Source organism: Pagrus major, chromosome 23 (assembly GCF_040436345.1).
Source record: "Pagrus major chromosome 23, Pma_NU_1.0".
Classification (NCBI taxonomy): domain Eukaryota; kingdom Metazoa; phylum Chordata; class Actinopteri; order Spariformes; family Sparidae; genus Pagrus; species Pagrus major.
Window position 1 is genome coordinate 17,847,685 of NC_133237.1, and position 23,137 is coordinate 17,870,821.

At 41.6% G+C, this 23,137-nt stretch overlaps 1 protein-coding gene across 1 annotated transcript in view; it reads right to left on the reverse strand.

The window, feature by feature from the left end:
- shank1 (SH3 and multiple ankyrin repeat domains 1) overlaps window positions 1–17,407 on the reverse strand; it is a 56,781-nt gene extending 39,374 nt beyond the window's left edge. The window contains exons 1-4 of the mRNA XM_073494656.1: window positions 16,889–17,407; window positions 4,771–4,974; window positions 4,266–4,337; window positions 4,063–4,171 (exon numbers count right to left, since the gene is read on the reverse strand). Coding sequence (XP_073350757.1) covers window positions 4,063–4,171; window positions 4,266–4,337; window positions 4,771–4,974; window positions 16,889–17,407 — 904 coding nt within the window. The remainder of the gene's footprint in view (window positions 1–4,062; window positions 4,172–4,265; window positions 4,338–4,770; window positions 4,975–16,888) is intronic.
- Window positions 17,408–23,137: the final 5,730 nt, after the last annotated feature.

Below are 23,137 nucleotides of genomic sequence, written 5' to 3' on the forward strand. Positions count from 1 at the left end.
ACCAAAAGGCCATACCATAAACCTCTGCTTCTTTTAAATCCAACACTGTTTAGTCTCATCTGGACTAGCTTGCAGTCTTCTTCTTCACTGCCGTTCTTGGTGCATTCATTGCTTCTTTCTGCAGTACTGCCACCATTGATTCAACACCTACACGATACTCTATAAAAACGTTGCTCAATGGTGCTACTAATTATCAAAAATTCCACTTTTTCAAATATATTATAAACAAGGTAGTGTTCAGGCATGGTAGATAGAAGCTCATTGGCTGTAATTAGGCTAAACAGTGGTGAAACTGCAGCTAATATTCAGATATGAAGCCATTATGATGTTCATCATGTCCACCATCTTACTTCAGCTTGTTAGGTTGCTAATTCATTCATCAACAAATTGCCGCTCCAGAAGAGGACACACTTTGTTTGGTGTGTGAGTAATGATTTTGTTTTGCTTTCCTGTCTACGAGGAAGTAAGGGATGTATTTTTTTCTAAGACGTCCTCCATTTATGCTGATTTCTATTGGCTGGATGATTTTGAAAACCTTGAGTTGTGCTTCAGGAAAGGAACCTGGGCATGACTTTTGTAATGGACGGATCATTACCATGCTGCTGTCATCTCTGATTTACAAAACCATTTTATGAGGGCTGTTGTTCAGGCTGTGGGACTGATTGAGAGGACGAGAGGATCCACAGCCTGTAGCAACCTCATCCCCCTAAACTCTGTATTTTAGGAGAAATAAAACTTTAATAGTCAAGTTAAATAATTGAGAACAGGCCCAGAAACAAAGGAGAAGGAGTTTCACGGAAAAACAACGGGGATAAGTGATCGCTGATGGACTGAAGTGCTGCTGCCCTCTTCAACTCACTGAACACAGTCAGTTCAGACAGCCACAGCCACATGACAGCATACTCACTCGTCTCAGAAATATTAGTGACTATCGACAGCGGAGAGGAGTTTAGGTCGCTATGTCCAGAAGGTCTTTCGCTAGACGCCTTTTTAAAAGAATAAAAGTCACTGAAGTCACTAAACAGTGCTGACAATTACCGCTTTAATAGAAAATCAATTATTTGCATTTGGTTTAATTAATAAAATCCTCAGCACGTGGGTGTGAAGGAAGAATTTAGAGAGATTATTCAACCCTGAGACAATTCAACCAACTGTAAAGCATCCTGCAATGTCACCCACAGAGATTGGCTTCGTCCCACAAGCACAACGTTAGCTTCCCAGTAATTGCCAAAGCCGTTTTCCCTCGCAGCGCATTGATATGTTTCCAATTACCCTGACGTTAAATAAAGCAACAAAGAAACTCAATGGAAATATTTCAAAATAAAAGCAGCGCTGTGTCACAACGCCTTTAACCGCTCTTAGCACACTTGAAGTTCTTCAGCGAAAGAGAGTTCAATGGCACCAAGAAGAATAAAAGCATTCAGAGTGCTCCCAGTAAAAACAGGAAACTGAGCGCTAGCTGCCATGACGACAAGAGAGTTTTTGGCGAAGGGGAAAACGACTGAGGGCTTTTATCTGCGAACAGCTTCTGTAGATCTCAGGTACAAATAATTTGGGGGGAAATGTTTCAGCTGCACTTCCTGTGAAGTTAACATGTCAGGACGACTTAGGGGATGCCCATTAAGCAGCTCCCTTGGCAGAGATGGGAGTGAGCCCCCACTGACAGAAGCCACGCTGAATATGGTAGAATAACTTTATGTCCTATTGAAGGTACTCAGTGTGATTGTTCTGCTGAGCAGGAGGGCATGAAGAAAGAGCTTCAGAAAGACAAGCAGGACAAATGTGAAATGTGTGACAATGGTGGGGATCTCTGCGTCCCAGAACAGCGTTTTAGGCTATTGACCCAATACTGAAGGCCTTATAGTTCCTGGACTATAACCGTCAGAACATCTTGACATGACCCAACAATCTAGAAAGAGGAGGAAACCATTTTGCTGTAGATTTTTTGATCGTACAGCTTTTTATAGTATATAATTTCTGGTGCTCAGCCAAAACAAAACAAAAATCTTTACAGCAAACGTAAGTTGTTATTGTGTCAAAGTTATTAATATGATGATATAAATATATGTATCTATCCAGATTTAAAATGATCAAGTCATTTTCAACCATTGATTTTTGCTGGTATCATTAAAATTTGTGTCCAGAATCACACCCTTCTCAAAGCGTAAGGTGTGTGTGCACTGTCTTTCCAGTATGATGTGTGTACAGTATCATAGTAAAGGGGCTCATCAGGGCTCTCTGTTGCCCCCCGGTGTTCTGAAGCGGAAGTGTGCTTCACACCCGTGATGACAGGCTGTGTGTTGTGTTTTGACACTTGCTCCCAGAGTGGCTGGAGCGACACGGAGCAGCACACTCAAACTGTAAATGAGCCGTCTGCTGCGCCCCCTGAGCACTAACAGGATCTGGGAAAAGCCACCAAATTGTAAACAGCACTGGCGCAGATTCTTGACAAAGTGTTAGGCCAACATACTGCAGAGCTGAGAGCAGTAGACGGAGAGGGGGAGGCTTGTTATTTGCAGAGAGTTTAAAGGTCAAGTTTTTACAGCAGAACCACGGGTCATGAAGCTGCTGGACACAAGTGTGCTCCTGCGGCTGAGAGGAGGTGGTTTGGGGTGTTGAATCTCAAGCACAAGTTCATATATTTGACTGACAGACAGAACAATCCAGTGAGGAGAGTGAGAGATGAAGGAGGAGATTTGACGGTATGCGGGTGGAGATATGTTTGTACAGTACATATGGATGATGGATGAAATGAGATGTGAAATCAAACTTTTTTTTAAATAATTGTACTTTTAAATTTATAGGGGCCTTAAAGAAAAATCTTTATTTGGCTCCTAGAATAAAACATATTATTTGCCAACCCAAACAATCTGTCAGACATTTGGAGGCAGTTCCTGTCACTAACCCTCTGAATCACTTAACAAGCAAGTAAACAACATTATGCAGACAAGATTTCTTCAACTGAATCAAACTTTCTGTCGTTTAGTATTCTGTGCACCCTTTAGTCTGGACTCGTTCTCTGCATTAACAAGTAGAAAGGCACTCAAACTCATACCTCCACCCATAACTAAGCTCACCAGATCTAGGATCCACATCAAATTGTACTCACTCGTAGATAAAAAACAGCATTAGCATTGACTAAAATATTGAAAATGTCGGAATGTTAAAGAAAGCGAGAAAAAAAAAATTAAATCGTCCTTTTAATCAGAGCTGCACCAAAAGTTCATGGGGTCTATTCTTGGCTGAGACCCATCTTCTATCCAAGTTTTATGGATATCCGTTGATTTGTTTTTGTCTCATCCTGCTGATAAAACAACCAACAAAAGAAACAAACAAACGACCACCGGTAAAACATAACCTCCTTGACGAAGAACAGAAGGTACTGCAAGGATCACAACTGTCACTTTTATGATTAATCTTAAGGTTTTACTTTTTATTTTTAAAAGGTTTTTGCCACTTAACTCCCCTAGTACCGCTGTAGCAGTTACTTAATTAAGTAAAAAAGCTGCTGCTTTTTAGCGCAAAGTCCAAAAAACTTAGGTTGACCGTTACGCAGCGATGTTAAACTTAAGGACACAAAAAGGTTTATTCAGTCATTTTAATCATTTTGTAACTTTCTTGTTTTAAGCCATTTTACCATATGAGAGCACTGGTTAGTCTTCTGCATACAACCGTAGCCTTTTCTTAATAAGGCTTATTACTCAAACTGCCTCCTTTTCTTGTGTTCTCCAACTCATAAAACTATCAGCAGCTCACTCGCTCGCTCATGCGGACAAGTTGCATACATCCTTCCTCCCACTCATTGCACTTGTCCTGTTACTGAAGACTTGTGAATTCATTGTCTTGATGTACTTTGCTCTTAGTTTTAAGTCTGTTGCTTGTTTCTTTTATGACTTTTTTTGTTATTTGTTCCTTCAAATTGCAACACACAGTAACTCAGTAATTGTTATCATTATTGGATATATGATAGAAAGATGTGTCATTGGATGAAGTGACATGAGCTGATTAAAATGCTGAATGTGGGTTGATGACGGGTGTTTTTGGCTCCGTAGTACTGCTTACCGCCGGTGTCAGAGTCCTGGAAGTTTGGATCGAGGCCTTTGTCTATAAACTTGATCATTTTGTCCACAGCGCTGGTTTGGATATAATCCATGAATTTCTTCAGGCTGGCCTGCATGCGGAGAAAAAGTGCTGCTGTTTTACGGAGAACAGATAAAACTCTTTCTGCCTCAGAGACCCGACTTCAGGACAAATGGGTTTCATACCTTTGTGTGCAGTTTGGCCAGTTGCTTCTCATCCAGATTGGTCTGTTTGTACACCCTGGTCTTGTATCGAAACTAAACCCCAGAGAGAAAAAGAGAAAGGAAATGAAGAGTTAATCCGAACACAGAGAGCGTTTGTCCTTAATTCTCATAGCTTTTGGCCTAGATTCACAAAATGGGGCCTGCAAATTCATTGTACAGAGGAGCTTTATCTGGTTTGCTTTACAAACCTCCACTTCTACTTCACAGAAGACAAGACTTGTGAAAGAGATGGTCTGGCTTCAGTTTAGAGCCTCCACTGGGCCATAATTTAGCTTGAAAGGAAGGCGACTGTACAGACTGGATAAGAGATTAGTGGATGTTGCTGAGCAGCTCTGTGACACTCCTCTATGAAGTGTGTATCAAACTTCATTCATAAACTGGGATTTTTTATAACCTGATCTGCCTTGAATAACACAAGGACCAGGTAGAGTAGATGCAGCCTAAAAAAAGCTGGGCTGAGTCGTACCTCTAAATATGGTACCCCTTTCTCAAAGGACTGTGGGTACTCTCTGAGGAGCCTCTCCTCCTCCAGGAACTTGGCATCATGTCCGTCCGTGGCGGGCTGGAACAGACCATAGTTCAAGACGTCCCGAAGAGATTCGGTCAGGGAGCACAGCACCTGCTGCTTGGCCTTCCACACTGTGGCGTCTGGGTTAAACCGCAAACATTTCTGTGGGAGAGACAGAAGTAGACGTGGTTCAACTTTAAGTTCATAAGCAGTGATTATTTTTAAACTGGAAATCCCTAAACGTGAAAGAATAAAAATGACCTTACGGCTAATGTACAGTAAAGTTATCTGGCTGTTGGGGCCAAAAAACAAAAATGATCCCACAGTCAGCCTTACTTCGTTGGTGGTGAGCAACCAACGACCAACATTGCTGATGAAGATCTATCTGACGTGACAAATGTACACAGACATGGTAATGTTTTAAAGTCTTATTCGTGTTAAGTTTAATCTCATTCACTGACTTCCATCCTCGCCTCTGACTCCAGCCAGGAGGTCGTAGCAGCAGGGAACCGAATCGATCGAGTAAAATTAAGATTTCTCTGGGTTTGAACATTGTTGGAAACATTTTAGATAGTTTATACAAAACTCACCAAAATATGCTACTAGTTGGGCTTTTTTAGACATTTTAATGCAGAATTCTTACATATTATATCGTTAAGTAAAAAAAACTACCATTTTTTTCACCAATGGACGAAGAGAAGTCTAGGAAAAACATATAATACATTTTGTTCGGCAGAATATCCTCCTTATTTTCTGTCCCATTAATCATCTCATGACCTCTTGTAGAGGGCACCCATCCTGTGGCAGTACAGTAACTGCTCAAACCTGACTGACTGCAGCACACGGAGGCTGTTTCCCATCTGCACCAGCAGGGGGCGACAGCGCCGGAGTAAAGTGGGTGATTCCCAGTGGCCTCAGTCAGCACATAGGATGTGAATGGCTGTTTGGTGCAGCTTTGAGTGTCTCTGGCGGGGTCGTGAATGGCCAAATGCATAATGGCTCACAGGCTCAGTCAGCAAAGTGGGACGTAAGTCACTACACAGATGGCTGACAGAAGGTTTTTGGCACTGCTCTCTCTCTCTCTCTCTCTCTCTCTCTCTCTCTCTCTCCTCCCTCAGAGTGGAGTTGGGTTGTTCCCTGACCTTGAGGCAGCAGCAGCAGGATGATTGGGCCGTGCACAGTGCAGCCAGCTGCAAGGATCCTTGCATCTAACTACATTACTGCACGGGCTCAAGACTCGCTCAGTCACAGCCACTTTCATTGTCATCTTAATCTTTTCACACACACACACGTGTCTTCCCCTCTGTGTGTTTGCATGCATGCATGCATGTGCGTGTGCCACAATGAGAGATAAAAACCCTGCACGGGGGTTTTGTGCAGAGGAGTAACATCACATTTTCTCCCTCTGTTTTATCCACTGTGTCTCCGTTCTCGCACAGCCAACCCGGTCGCCACGGCAACCGGTTCATTAGTGGAGCAAGCTGCTTGTTGCCATAGAGACATCCCTGTGTTCCCTAGGAGATGGGGTACTGGGAGGGTGTGCGTGTGTGCGCGTGCGTGCGTGTGTGTGTGTGTTAGGGCAGCATGGCGAAAGACAGCAGAGTAAAAGCGAGGGGACTGTCTAAGACTTTGAGTGTGAGAGCGAAAGAGGACGAAAAGGTGTGTCTGCTTGTATTTGATTAGGCTTCACACACACACACAGACACACAGACACACACACAGACACACTCGGGCAAATGCACTCACAAGCCTACACAGATGCACTTACAGCCCCAGTAAAGGATGAAGGCAAACACAGTCTAAAATGAATCAGAATCGCAGCAGGAGGGAATGAAGGTTAAGGATTCAGTTATCTCGCATGAGGAATATTCCCACAGTCAGCCAATTATAAAACACTGATAATTATCATAAAGTAGCGAAGATTCAAATGTCTCTAATAACTTTGCTTTCGGCCTAAGAAGCTTCAGATAGTTGGAGGTTTTACTGAGGCAGCCATGCTGCTTATTGATCTATATACCTCCAGGAATGTGATTGATCCTCCAGCAGCCAATTAGAGCAAATCAAATTCCTCATCCCAATCAGGCCTGCGAAATGCAACTTAGCACTATTAACAGTTTTCACACTGTCATATTTGTACTGTTAGCAATGCAGCCTGTGCACTGTGCTTCATTAAAATCATAGCTAGACAGTCACAGACAGCCCTGAAACTTGATTTAAGCCTCCAATGTTTGTGGTGCCCTCCAGTGGTCAAAGAGCTTTGTGTGTGATCTGATGAGACCAAATGGCTTCTGAACTGTTGGTTTGGACCATGTCTGTGTAGAATGACGATAGTGTTTCAGTGTCAAAACATAAATGCCAAGATGATTTTTGAGATAGCAACTGGTACTCACTGTAATTAAAGGGTAACTCCACCAATTTCACACATTAAAGTGTGTGAAAGTCTTGAGGTGTACAACTTCATATGTGAAAAACTAGTAAAAAGCCTCTTGTGGCTCCAGAAGAAGCTGCATGTAATGCCTCCAGTGATGTCACTCAGTGGCTAAGTTGCATTGTGGGTAATGTAGGCACCAGGTTTTAAAGGAAAAACGAATGTGTGGAATAAAAAAGGTGATATCTCCGGCTCTGCTGCATCGATTTTTATAAAACTCTCCATAATGAGTCCAACAGTGTTATGTGACTGCTCGTGTCTACATTACCCACAATGCAACTTTATAGTACTTTTTTCCACACATGCAGTAGCACTCCCCAAACCTCGACGTGTAAACATGCTTTGATGTGTAAAATTGGTAAGTTCCCCTTTAAGTGGTGGAAGTAAAAGTGTAAAAACACCTTTTCAGGCAAGAGTCCTCCATTAGTACTTTCAGCTAAACCTACTTTTATTATCAAAAGTAAAAGTGATTGTCCTTCTAGAAGCACACAAGAAAAGCACATAAAAAGTACCCAGGTTTGTGATCATTGCTCTGCAGGTGTATCCTCACTCCTCATCATCTCAGCTACTCATTTCTGAGCTTGAACACAGTTCTCGCTGCCAGAACTCTCTGCTGCATTTACCACCCTGCAGGATTCAGCTTCTCCATCTGATCATTGGGAACGGAGAACAAGTTTCAACACAAATCCTGCTCTGCAAAGCCAGGCCTTCTGTTTGCAGCATGTTAATCATCCAATATGTAGCGTGATATTTTATTTTCCCTGAAGAACTGTAAATAACTTGTTGATGAGTTGATGATGTACCTGAACACATGACAGAGAAGCCAAAATACTGGCTTTTGGCTGCCACTAATTTTACACATTAAAGTGTGTTTACAGGTCTTGGGGAGAACTACTGCATATGTGAGAAAAGTAGTATAAAATCTTTTGTTGTGCCAGAGGAAGCTGCATGTAATCTGATAAATTGCCTCCAGCAATGTCTCTGTAGCTAAGTTGCATTGTGGGTAATGCTGGCGACAGGTTTTGCAAAGCAGTCCACTCGTCGGCATTGCACTCATATAACACTGCTGGACACTTGATCCAAATCAGTACAGCACAACCAGAGATATCACCTTTTTCATTCTACTCATTTTTCTTCCTTTTAAAAACACGGTGCCTACATTACCCACAATGCAACTTAGCCACTGAGCGACATCACTTGAAGCAATCACCAGATCACATGCAGCTTCCTCTGGCGCCACAAAAGGCTTTATACTACTTTTTTCGCATATGCAGTAGTACTCCTCGAGACCTGTGAACACACTTTAATGTGTAGAATTGGTGGAGTTACCCTTTAATTACATTATTAACACCGTGGTGCTGATACTTTTATTAAAGGATCTAAATACTTCTTTCATCATCTCTGTACATTGGCATGACATTTCCAGGATATAGCAAAAACCCAATCTTAACTGTGATACTAGTCACGCATACATGCACTTAATGTCACACCTTTTATATAGCCTGTAGACTTTTATATGATTTACAGATTTCACATTAATATCTTAACGCAGCTTAAAACCCTTCTGTTTCTCTTGTGGTTTTATCATTATGCAGAACCAAAAATTCTGTCTTGCCTCCTAAAGCTGTGATCACACTTTCCCACTCACATACGCCCACTCACTCTGTCCGTGCTGCTCTTTATCTTCTCCTGCCTATCTCTATCTTATCCTCCCTCCTCCTTCCCTCTCCAGCCATCTTTCTGTAACAGCTCTGTCACTTATCTATGCAGAAATAAGAGTCGCTGAGAGCCTGCTCTCTCTCTCTGTATCTACCTCTCTCTATCTCTGTCCCTCTGGCCTTTTTCCGCAGGCCAAGTGCAGGAGGGACTAGAAGCCTTTAATGAGATCTATGGGGAAATAACCCCCCACCAAACACACACACACACACACACACACACACTCACAGACACACACATGCCAGCCATGTCGCCATTTAAGTCAACTTCCTCTCATATCTCTTTTCTCGCTCTCGGTCTCCCTCAACCACTCCAACCACCCCCTTCTTCTCTGCAGCAGTTCAGAAGAAGAGCAAATTAATGTCCTTTAAGCATTCCTGTCATCCCTTCTCTTGTTCTCCATTGTCCCCGTTGTCTTTCGCTCAGTCACCCATGCTGCACTCCCTCTTATCCTCCTCCCATCATTCTCTCTCTATTACCTCAGTCACTCTGTTCACCTTTGAGGCTCACCCTCTCATGATCATACGACCCCTACACAGCTGTAGAGAGACACGGTGGACACTGTCACTGTATGTAAAGTCTGCATATATTTACTAGGCGCTGTAATATTGTGTGTATGTGTGTGTCCTTGTGTGCTTTCTGTGTTTTCGTGTGGAAGTGTCTGTGAGGCCGGATCCTGCCCGAGGGGCTGCTGCTCTTACATGAGAGTTTGCAAGAATTCTGCTCAAGTCAAACAGCGGAGATAAACTCATTTGTGTCACGCTGCTTAATGCACTTGGCAAGCGAATGCCGTCGTGACTGCATGCTCGTGAGTTTGACAATCCAATAAACCTGCAGACAAAACTGCCTTGACCTCCTGCGGTGACAGAATCATATCCACAACTTGTGCATCCACAGATCTGACTGTCACTGAGTTAATGGACCAGTGTTTTTTGTTCATCAGTGGAAGAGGAAGGATCAGCGCGGAGCACACAGGTCCACAAGCACAGCACAACTCAGAGATCCTCCTCAGCAGTGTCACTACACAGTTTTCATTTCGATGATAGTATATCGATGTAAAGCAGCCCACAAAATGTTGAAATCTGGTCGTGAAAATGCCGTTAGATGAAAACTAAGACCTCTAAAAAAAACTTTCAACCAAATATAGTCCTCTTTTGACATGCAAATCACAAAAACAGTGTTCACTGGCAGCAGTGGAAGAAGAACACTGTGTCTTTGTCTAATTTCTAGTCAGAATATCTTATTACTCTTAATATAAGAGACAATCATCCAACAAGCAACATTTCAGTAAGACATGAGGACTTGTTTTTAGATCACATCTTATTTCAAACAAATCCATAATCATAGACTGGATTCATTATTCAGAAAAGGCATTATTTTTAGTGTATTCATATAATTTGCTTAAAGGCAGAATGAGTAGGATTGTGCTATAAAAGACAATGTGTAGACTCATGCAAGTAAAATCCCTCATCACTTATGACCCATTACAAGCGTGTATCTGTAGAGACTCCGCCCACTGCCTGTATTTCCCTATTTTGCTGTGTTCAGGACATTTCGAGGGGTCAACGTTTTGGCAGTGGTGGTGTAGCCCACAGCCAAGTTCCAGATCGTAAGCATATATCCAGGAGAAACTACAAACCTGGAGGAGCCAAGGAGAAGGAGCCAACTGTTTGTTGAATTGTAAGTAGGGATTCAACGGTATGATAACCACAGTGATTATAAATATTATCATCAGTAACAAAGACCCTTGGCGGAACGAAAACAGAAGGATTTTTTGATTAAACGAACGCTTTATTATAATTTCATGAAATATTATGTCCTTACAGACATGATACGTGACATAAACTTGAAATATGTATAAACATGTATGCATATTTTATCTTTTTATATATATTTTTTCTTTTAACATCTTTTTCTATTTCCAGCTTTAAGCTAATCACTGAGGGGCCTGAAGTGCACATCACTGCACAGCGTATTGTATGCTCTGTATATATGACAAATAACCTTGAACCTTCAAATATTTTTTATTCAAATAATACTAATATGGTAGAATTCAATACCATAGTTTTGCGGTATGATGATGATCCATTTTCATACCACAGTATACCGCTGCAACCCTAACTGTAAGTCAAAGAACTAATACCACACTGTTAAAATACTCCAGTTAGAGTAAAACTCATTGAAAATATTGCTTGAGTAGGAGTACGTAAGGATTACTTCAGGTACTTGAAGTATCATAAAAATACTCATAATAAAAAGAACTCAAACACGTCACTACAGCAGTAAAGTCCTTCAGATTCTGTTTAAATAAAAGCTGTATGTGCCATCTCTTGAAAACATTTCAACCACATGTAGCCCCCGTTTCTAGACATCAGTTGACCCGCACATCACCAAAGTAGTTCTCACCGACTTCACTGAGGGTTGTATAAGAAGTTTTCTTCAACACAGTTTCAGTATGCTGAAGTGCATTGACCTTCAACAGATAAAATAGGACAGAACATGAGCTGTCACGCTGCAAAATAACTTTCCACCACGCGCCCTGATCTGCTTCCCTCCTTCCTGCATGAGACGATTGAATCCATCCAGCTGAGTTTCTCTTTGACCCATTACAACGAACTACTAAAGATTTTCCCTACATGAAGCAATGGCCCAGATCCCCTGTTGACAAATGTAGTAGACTGATCTCTCACTTTCCCCGTCAATGCACCAGCAGCGCCGTCTTGATTGACAGTGACTTGAGAGAGATCTCCCCAGTAGACTTGTACGGCTCAGATTTAAAGCAGTAAAGGTATATTCCACTTAGGGGAGGCAGCAGATGTTTCCTCTGAGGGCTCAGGGGAAACACTGACCTCTTGACAAAGGTCAGAGGGCATTAGCGTCTCACAAAATATCCACAAAATCAGAATATATGAAGAAAAGACGAGCCCATCTGTTCAATCTGTGCACAAATAGAGGCAGAGAAAAACACAGAAAAAGATTTCAATTCCAAGCCTCTTTCTGTGTTTTCTCACTTTCCTGCATTCAACAACGTCGCTTTTCTTTGTACCAAAATATCCTGCTCCCAGTGAGGGAACGTGACTAAGTTCATTTACTCAAGGATTGTATTTAAGAAAAACATTTAAGGCACTTCCATTTCGATTTTCTGCTTCTTTATACATCCACTGCACTTCATTTTGAAGTCAAATATTGTACTTTTGACTACATTTATTTCAAAACTTCAGTTACTTGTTACTCTGCAGATCACATGCTGCATCAGAGCAGCAAATTACTTTTGATACTTGCCTGCAGTCAATATCAGATTATTTTATTTAAGTACCATTCATATGAATGACCTTCTCTTTTACCAAAGTAATATATTAACATGTTATCGTTACTTTTACTGAGGAATTACTTTTTTTCAATCTTCTTTTTTCTTTTCATGGTTTTATTTGATGGAACAGAGAAGAGTGACAGGAAGTGGGATCAGAGAGAAGTATCCTAATCACAACTCTTCTCTTCTCAAAAATAATTGGTGATAATATCTTTAAAACGTAAGAAAATATAGAGTATTAGGTGATATATCATTATCAGAATACCTTTTTTTTATGTCAAATATCAGTATCAAACTAATGTGCAGCAGTCCCACTGGAACCATAACATAAATTGCCATATCAAAGTCAATCAGTGATGGTAAAGTTAATCAAACTGCATCAAATTGAATCACTTCAGAGAGGCAAACCACTGATTGGTGAATATCGAACACAGGTATACAGCTGTATCTTCTGTGTGTGCGTGTGTGTGTGCACGCGCGTGTGTGTTCTCTTTCGTCACCAAATCCTCCTCCCTCAATTCATAACATTTGCATTTGCGTGCTACAGTCACTCCCTCGTCTCATTACAACACAATTAACGAGCAATTAGAGTTTATTGAGGGTGAATTAGCTGACATGTAGAACAGACCTAATGTACTGGGAGTGTAAAGGGATATTACCCAACACCAGTGAGAGGAGGAGGAGATGGAGGAGGAGGAGGAGGAGGACAGGAGATGACCCAGAGGGGGAAAAAAAGTGGAGAAAATCAGAGGCTTTCACTCTGAATGGTGCGAATGAGAGCAGCAAAGTGACAAATGGCCTGAGGAGGCTGAGTCAGGACACGAGGAGAGAGAGAGAGAGAGAGTAAATGTCACAGTGATGGTGGAATAACTCTCGTGACCTTGGGGAGCAAGACAGTATATGGAGAGTCAGTACATCTCGGCAGGAAGTCTATAAGGTTGTTTTTATGTTTATCTGCACGTCTGATGTGATGGAGCTACTTAATTCATACACGTGGGCAGAAGAAAGAAGAAAAATATAAAGCGGATCAATAAAAGATGAGAAGAAGAAGATTTTTTAAATTATTATACAGTTAAACTCATGTATTGGATCATTGTTACCCGTTTTGACTGGAGGAAAGGATCGATATTTTCTGATAGTGTAATGAATCCACAAGTCATGTTTATACTAGTCAATCTTGAGAGTATAAGTACTTTACTTAAGTAGATTTTCCAGGTATCTGTACTTGAGTATATATTTTTCTGACAACTTTTTACTTCTACTCCCTACATTTGAACACAAATAGCTGTGCTTTCAACTCCTCACATTTCCAAAACAGCTTCCATACTTCGATCTCAACCTGTCGGCGTGTATCACGCATTGCAAACGTAGTGAGACGTGACAACGTAAAAGACGTAACAAGACGGAGACAGACAGAAAGGGAGACTGGAATGGGGAGAAAAGGCGTGTTAGTGTCAACCCCAAAATGTGGGTATGTGACGTCCAGGGAATGACACTCAGCTTTCTGGTGCGTTTAGGAACAGCTCGGACAAATCCAGCTGATTCTTATCTTTACCTTGCACAACTCCAGAAATGTCCTTCAGAGGGATACTGCTACTTTTTAAGTATCTTCACTTCTACCTCAGTAAAGAACGTGTGTACTTTTGCCACCTCTGCTGAATTAGCATATAATCAATTAATGTTGAAAATGTTGCAAATAAAGTTGGCTTGTGGTTAAAACCTTCAGCACTGATTTTTTAATGTAACTTTAAAAAAAATATACATATTCATTATTTCATTTCCACCTTTTTTGCGATTTGCATAAAAATCTTTCCTGTTAAATGCTGGATTTGTCCTCCCACGGTGACTGAATTAATTCTTTGCCAATGTGGTCTTTGTATTTTATTCTATTAACTGATCTGTAACGGCATTGATAGTCCAGTGGGGCCTTCATTTTTTGTCACACTTCTTAACAAGTAAAATTGACAAATGTTTCACTTCACCGAATATCTGTGAGGTCTTGAATTAATTCCCATTAATCATGAGTTATATTGTGGGTTTGGAGTACGTGGGGGGGGGGGGGGGGGGGTTCATCCTTCAAAGGCTCAAATTTTCATTTACAGAGTGAATTACTCTGATTTACCCCGGTTAAATCTAAAGATACAGAATGTCAGCATAAAATATGCCTTCAAGTAAGCTTGAAAAGTCCACATCAATCATCAAATAAACCCTTTTCTATTTCTACATACTTCAATCTTATTCCACCTTTGTCTATTTCTGTCTGCTTCACGTTATCCATCTAAATCTCAGTCTGTCTTCTTCCATCTACCTTTATCTCCTCCTCAGTTACCTTCCTTCTACATCAATCTACTTTGATCTGCCTCTATCTGTGTCTACCTCCACTTACCTTTATCTGCATGCTCTTACCAACTCCACCTAATTCTACCTCTGCTTTCAAACAACCCATTTGTACGTGCCACATTCTGCCTCCATCTATTTCTACGTCAGCGTAATGACCCTCAAACGATTTCTGAGGTTTTGACCCCAACTTTGAGCAAGTATTCTCCTCCCAAGTATCCCCATTTATCCCTCTTATCACAATTAAACTTTGATGCCGATTTGTTCGAATAAAAAGGGAGTTGTGAATTATTTATGGTTGGGTTTGAAAACACTGAATCGAGCACACACACACTGCTGAAAACACCCATGCACAGATCAATAATAAATCACACGGCACCAAGAGGGAGGAAGAAGCGTTGAGCGAGGCATTTATAGTGCACTGGGATGGTAAATATAAAATATGGACACACACAGACACACAGAGGCACTCACAAATACATTTATTTCATTTGCTGTTTTCATACTTGCTGATGATTTATAAAGCCTTCACATCAATAGAAAGGAGAGGACGGAGCGCTAATGTCTGAGGAGCGCGAACTTCTGTTTGTCAAACACAAAAGGCCGTCTGGTTCAGCTTTAATCTGGCAGTGAGCAAAGATGCACTCTCTTTTTTCTCCGCTCCTCCGTTTTCTTCCTCTTCTTCTTCTTCTTCTGCACAAAAACACACACACTTGGATGCAGCCCCGGTCCCTCGCAAACCAGATTCCCTCTCCTTCGTAATTCAATTATCTATACGATTGAGTAACAGCTCATGATTCACAGATCACTCATGAGAAAAACACAGAAGGGAGAGGAAAGGCAGCAAAAAACATGCCTGGGTGTCTGACATCTGTCTGGCATACAGTACACGGAGGCAGCTGCATCTTTTAGCCCGTGAAGCCAATTTCGACACACTTCTGGTGGAAGGGTTCGCGCAGATGTGATGGAAGACTGGGATATGGAGAGCGATGGCGGATCGGTCCGTCATGATTCTGGACAACCCTCCTAAAACCAGTCACACCGAAAAAGGTCACTTCACGCCAAGCTTTATCGCACCATTTAAAAGCTCGGTGGCATTAATAAGCCAGAGGCGGCGCTTTCACCCTCTGTTACCCTCTCCTCTTCACTTCACTTCAACTTCCCTCTCTTTGACTCTGTCTCTCTGGCTGGCAGTGTTTTTAAAATCAAATTCATGCTCACATATATTCTTATCGGGATGCTCTAGTGTGCAATTTGGCTGTCTTTCTCTCTCTCCCTCTCGCTGTCTCCCTGCCTCTCTTTTCTCTGAAGCTGGGTCACCTTGAAAGTCTCTCTCACCCCCTCAGATCAGTCACTTTGCTGACAAGTATTTGCGCTTCGCTCAGTTTTCCGCTGGTGATGCAGTGAGAGAGAGAGAGAGAATCTAATCGACACAAAACGCCCAAACCTCTGAGAGTTGACGTGTTTCTGGAGCGTTGCGTCGCAGGTTTCGACCAAACTGACCACACGTGCTGTCACACACCCATGGACAGACTATGAGATGAAGGGGCACCGGGGCCCAGACACACCGTCCACTTCAAGGTGTTGAGAAGGTTTCCTTGCTGCAACATTTTTAAAGTGAAGGTGAAAGCTTTTCAGACTTTCGAACAAAGCTTTCGACTCTCGAACAAGAAATCAATCCACTGACACATTTGTTTTACCCACGTATTCTGAGCAGGGTGACAAATATGACGTCAAACAGAGCCATTTAAAGAGAGTTTCGTCTTACTTCAGGAATGTTTTGACACACTGTATGTTAAAGGAATAGGTCAACATTTTAGGAAATACTTTGCTTTCTTCCAAGAGTTGGATGAGAAGATCGACACCATTACAGCTACAAACAGCTGCCAGCTGCCAATTGCAATTTTTACACTGTTTTTCTGCAGATTAAACAAGATATGACGTGTTAATTAGCGAGCAATAGAAGTGCTCGTAGACAGATTTACAGGCGAGGTTTAGATATAAAGCAAGAGAAAAGGGACTGCTCATCTGAAAACAACAATGGCAGCTCCTAAAGAGGTCAGGGCGAGTTGCATTTGAACTCAGAAGTCAGAATTTCTGAGTGATACAGGGAGCTTTTGTTCTTGAAGTGGTGATAACTAATAATTATGGTTTCATTGATCATGACTGTGTTAAGAAAGGCTGAGCTGCTCAAACAAATGGGACAAGAGCAGAGTGGGGGTGTGACCTTGTCAGGGACAGTTGCCATGATGTTGTGGTTGTTTTTGTGTGTTAACAGCACTGACCGTTTGCTTTATGTCTGGGATGCCGATGCGAAACACCATCATGGCAATGTGGGTGTCCTCAGATGGCGCTGAGCTGGAGCTGCGCTCCTTCAGCCTCCTCTGCTGCTGCTGCTGCTGCTGCTGCTGTATGTGATTGGCTGGCTGTTGGTGTGTTGGTCCGGGGTTAGACGAATAGGGGTTTGTGGTGTGTCCAGGGTTCCCTGGCCGGATCTGTCTGTCCCCGGTGGGTCGTCCAGCCAGTTTGGCTGACTGCCTGTGTCCCTCACCCCTGCCCCCCCGCGACAGGCCTCCTCGCCTGACCTCCTCAACCATCTCCTCCTCATCCTCATCCTCTTCGCCCTCCAGCTCGCCATTCTCCTCCTCCTCCTGGTCCTCGTCACGCTCATCCTCTTCCATTTCCTCCTCCTCCTCTTCCTCCTCCTCTTCCTCGTCCTCTGCCCCTGGATAGAGATGTCGATTGTTTCCCAGCATCCTTTGTTGCTCCTCGTCGCTGGACAGGGGGCTGAACGGCATCGTCATGGCGACAAAGAGGGCGGCACCAGTGGCAACACCATCATTCCCAGAGAGACACTGCGATGGGAGGTAGAGAGAGAAGACATGTTAAAACAGACAAAGAAGAGGTGAGGCTGTAGCCGAGCCTCAATACCACATCACTCTAACAAACTCTGGTCTCTATGGGAACAGACTGCTTCAGTTACAGACATGCAGTACTTCTAACCCTCACCACATGCTGACATACCATTCATACCTCATCTATAAATGAACCCACTTGTGCTGGTAATTTTCAGCTTCCAGGCTCTCGCCAGGCATTCAGACATCCTGCCTGTGCTGTTAAACTCGAGATTTACCCACAGAAGCTTTCAGTGTCTGATGGCGGGTAACAATGGCGGGTAGTGCGATACTATAACGGAAGGAGAGCACCACTGTGATAAGTCCTACTGTAGAGAATACTACTACAGAATAGTATGTAAGTTAGCTCTGTGTACAACTATGAGAAGCAGCATTACTGAAATCCTATTTTTTTTGAAACATTGAAAATAAATACCTCCGACAAACATCTGATATTTTTGACTTGAGAGAAATTATATCAAATATCTCTGTGTTCACCTGTCTATTCATACGACCACAACCATGGACAGGTAGACATTAAATTCTCTCTAAGGTGACGTTGCAGAGCTGGACCGGCTGACACAACTTTGTTGTTTTGACTGATGGTGAGGCCGGAGTCAGAATTGATTCCTTCGAAGTCCATAGGTCGAATGGATGTAAACATTTATTTGTATAAATCTATTTCGTTTTGTCTGTGTCAGCCACTACAGTGTGTGGGAGTATCAATAAATCTATATGTACAAGGTACATGTAGGCGTGTGTAGATATGTGCCTGTATTTGTGTATGTGTGAGTACAGTTTTAATGTATTCCTTGTTGTGATAATAATGCTTCAACTACAACAGGAATCCCTTGTTGTTCTTTTGTTTTGTTTGTTTTCGTCTCTGTATTATTTGCGCTCGATTTTCTTAAAATAAGATTAAATTAAATTAAAAAAACAACTTTTTTTTTCTTCTTCTTCTGTTATATTTCCCAGATTAGATGCTTAACAGCAGGTGACAGCACTTTGCGCATATTCTGATTAAATGCTTTGGGGCATGTAAACACTCATCTTATTTAGCATCCATGTAAAGTTAAGCTGGAATCTGTAATCACAATGATTTCAATATGAAAAGTTTTTCCATAAGAAAAGTGATGTAACCACAGCTTCTGTATCTTGGTGACCTCTAAACTTGTAGCTTTGGCAACAACTCTTATACAAGAAACATCAAAATCTATTGGGCGAGGACTTCTTTGACCCAAAAATGAATTCTTTTCGATTTTGGACATTTCAAAAGCTCTCCCAGTGACATCTTCAGTCAAAAGTATCACAATCGTAAGACAAAATAAACGATTTTAGAGGATAAACCTTTTCATTTTAACAATTCTATAACCTTCTAGCACTTCTGTCAGGACAAACTGTTACAGCAACAGAAAACCAATGGACCCAATAGAAAAAGCAACTGTACATAGGTCATCATGTCCAGCACTGTGTTATTGTCGGTTTAAATCAACAAGGACCTTCAACTTTAAGTCTCTTTACACTGAAGCGACTGAGAGCTGAAACTTAGTCAGTATCCTTTAATAATTGAATTACCCGATTTTGCAACTGAAACACATATCATGAAATGATTTTGTCATTTAGTTCGTTAAGGCAGAGATGAAACTAAATATCAGTTCTTACTGATTCAGCTCCTTGAAGCAAACTCAATCCTCAGTAAACTAATTCATCGCTGCACATCTGATATATAGACACTTGTAATGGACAACAGTTCTTCATATGATCAACTATACACTCTTTTGCTCTTGCCATTACCCCTGAGAGCCCCGAGAAGCCACTTCAGAGCATCAGTGATGCAGCGCTGCGTTCAAGTACAAGCTGAGCAAGATCTGTCCCTGGTGGCTCCTGGTTGGCTCTGCGTGCTGTTTCAGGATTTTCAGCACCACTACATTCTGGACAGCTCCACACAGAACCGAACAGCAGAATAATAAATGGCGACGGAGAGACGACACTCAGATTCCCACCAGAGGACTGACCAATCAGCAGAGAGAGCTTGAGTAACACCAAATAAACATCTGATCAGAAAGTAACTGCAAAGTAGAGTTTCTTGTTTTTTTTTTTGCTTTACTTGCTAGTTTATAGTTCTTCTCTACCACATTAAAAGGTCCAGTGTGTAGGATTTAGGGGGGTTAAGAGTACCTATGGGGGGAAATATAATATAATAATTTCTTTAGTATGTTTTCTTCCACGGAGTCCACCATGTTCTACAGTGGCCCAGAAAGGACAAACCAAACACTCGCTCTAGATTTCGCAGTCGCCGGGATCAAATGTTGGCAGGTAACGTTTCTGCAAACCACAGATACATTCACATTTGTACGCATCATACACACCATACTTACATTCTATAGAGTTATATCAGAGAAGGTGGAGTTACGGGCGAGAAGGCTGCCAAGCCAGCGATCGCAGTCCAAGACTGCATTTCAACATTTGTATTGATTGGCAACAAAACTCTGGTCATCTCCAGCCATGTTTGTGGTGACCAGAGAAGGTATTTTACGCCAAAACTTGATCTTTTCCAAACAAGTGGTTTTTTGTGCCTAAACCTAACCAGATCATAAGCATTGCGTTGTCACAATATAAGATTAAAAATTAAAGCCTAAAGAAAAGTAAAGTTGCAACATATCCGTGGGTGGCAGAGCGTCATTAGCAAGATTTATTCTGGTGATTGAGTCGGATTCCACCAGACGACCATGCAAACAAAAAACAAAAAAGTGTCTGAAACTAAATCATAAATGACATTTTCTCATTTAAACATTCATCTATTCTTCTGGAAAAAAGATCAATATTAAGATGCTGTTTGTTTTCATTTTATTTCAAATGAATATCAAGTACAGAATAATGAGGCGGCTATAAATTGAAAATTGGCTCTGTGTGTGTGTGTGTGTGTGTGTGTGTGTGTGTGTGTGTGTGTGTGTGTGTGTGTGTGTGTGTGTGTGATGAGACAGCTGAGAGACAGAGGGGCGTCAGAACCATGTTGTGAAGGCAACAGAAGTGTGAGACATAATGTCAGGGCCTTCCTCGTGGGACACTGAGATAAAACTACTGGTTGTCCATTTCGACAGGAAGCAGGAAGGGAGAACAAAAAATGAAGAAGTGCCAAAAGAAAATGAAAGGAAAAGGGACCACACATATTACAAAGATTATTCGTTTCAACGGCCAAATAAGCTGATAGTTATTCCTCTTGAAAACTTGAAGCATGACAGTGAGGGAGAGTATTACAACTCTCTATATCACAACTTTCTCCAAGAAATGTCTTGAATCAAGTCTCGTTTATTTGATGCCAGTGGAGTGATATTTGTCTATTTTGTGCCACTTGGAGGCAACACCTAAAATAAAAATGAAACTGCTCTACAGATAATTGGAAATTTTGCCACAATCCTTCATTTGATCTCACAAAAACACAATTTTAGGCTCGAAAGTGAAGTTAAATGACTCATGTGGAGGATCTACGTCATTCCTCTCGCTCTTTTTGACTTCTGCTCTCTTCTCACACTAACAAACACACTCAGTGTTGGGATGGTTGTTACAAACACTGACCTTCTGGTAGCGTTTCTGCCTCCGACTTTTGGAACGCCCATTAGACGGAAAACAGCTGTTCACTGTGGAAATGGCAGACGAGTGTGCAGCAAACTGTAGAAGTTTAGCAGACACGACATCCAGATTGTATCACCCACTGATGTAGACAAAAACTCTGAGGATACAGACTTGTGACACTCCAGCCAAAGGATTAATAACCATTGTTATTACTTCATATTTTATCATTAACGCTGTATAAATCTGTGGCATTTTAAATATCACACTTACTTGTATTGTAGACATATTTCTACAATATATCTTATTCTGTGATCTCATCCTATGTTTTGCATGTAAAATCCCTTCGTCTGGAGTAGTAAATAGTAACCATGAAAAATATAGTGGAGCAAATAATGCAGGATGTGAAAAATAAAGTTGCATAAAATGTAAGTATTTAATTATAGCACTTGAGCAAATAGAAACATAAATGATTGTGAACTGGACTCCTATTATTAAGCTGCTTCTGCTATATAAATTGCATTTTTAGAGCTTCAGAAAAGGTTAAAAAGCCTCCCTTAAATCTAAATGAAAATTAATGAGACCTCTTATATAAAGCTGTTTCTGATAATTTAGCGAACTGCTGGAGGAATGGTAGAAAAATGACGTTATTAAAGCAAAAAAAGAAGAGCGTATACAGAGAACAAGAGGGAGAGAGAAACTAGAGGAGGCTGAACAGAGAGGGAAAGAGAGAGGAGATGACAGGGGAGGAGAAGAGGGCTGGAAACCACATTGTTGGAGGGAAATTGATGAATAAAAGAGACAAGGGCACCGAGACAATGGAGGGAGAATAGTAGCATGGTTCGTACAGTCTCGTCAGAAAGCTGACCAACCAGGGAGAGGTACCTAAAGAAGATATGATAATATAATGGAAGTGAGCGATCCATATTTTTGCATAGTGCTGAGTAATCAAAGATAGGGGAAGCCAGAGAGGAAGGAGAGGGAAGAGGACGAAGGAGAAGGCAGAGGGGTGTGATTAGAGAGAGAGAGAAGACAACACAGATGAAGAAGACAGGAAGGCAAAAACAATGCGAGCGATTTATCAAGGTGAAAGAAGGCACATCACAAACAAGACTAAAAGCTCAATGCTAACATATCCTTAGTGTGCCAGCATGGTATTTCTTACTAATTAGCAGTTATCACGGTTACTATTCAGTCGTTTAGAAGATATAAGGTCATAAACCAAAGTGTTGGACAAATAAATAATATATCCTGATGCTGGTGCTAGTGGAAAGGTTAAAGGATCAATAAATTATTACAGGTAATCCTGAGGGGGCCATCAATGTGTGAGCCAAGTTTCAAGGCAATCCATCCAGTTGTTGAGATATGTTGGTGAGATACTGTATATCATTAGGATGTATCCTCGGAGGAACCTGAATATCTTACGTGGTGATCCATCCGAAAGTTGTCAAAATATTTCCCTCTAAAACAAAGCACAATATTTCCTGCAATCCATCATGTAGCTGTTGCAATATTGCCCAATATGAGTAAAAACTTTTAAACTGCCAAAGGCACTCCAGGAAAAAGAGGAATCATCTGGAGAACTTGAATATCTTGAGAGAAATTTCATGGCAAGCCATCCAATAATTGTCAGGATATTTCCCTCTGAAACACCAATTTCAACCTCATGATGGTGCTACAGGAAAGGTCAGAACATGCCCAAAGTCAGATGGATTTGTCCATGGGGGACCACGAATGTCTGTACAAAATTTCATATCAATCCATTGAATAGTTGTTGAAATGCGTTGCTCAAAAATATTAATGTAAAGCTCAAGCCGGTGCTGTGGGAACAATCAGGATTGCCAAAGTCATTAGGATGTATCCTCTGAGGAACCTGCACATCTGTATTTCATGGCAATCCATCCAATAGCTGCAAACCCATCACGTAGCTGTTGCAATATTGCGCTTCATGAAAGCTTTACCTGCTGAAAGCATTAAAGGAAAAGTCGGAGGCTCTGCAAAAGCATTAGGATGAATCATCTGGGGAATGTGAATATAAAGCTCATGTTGGTGCTGCAGGAACAATCAGGG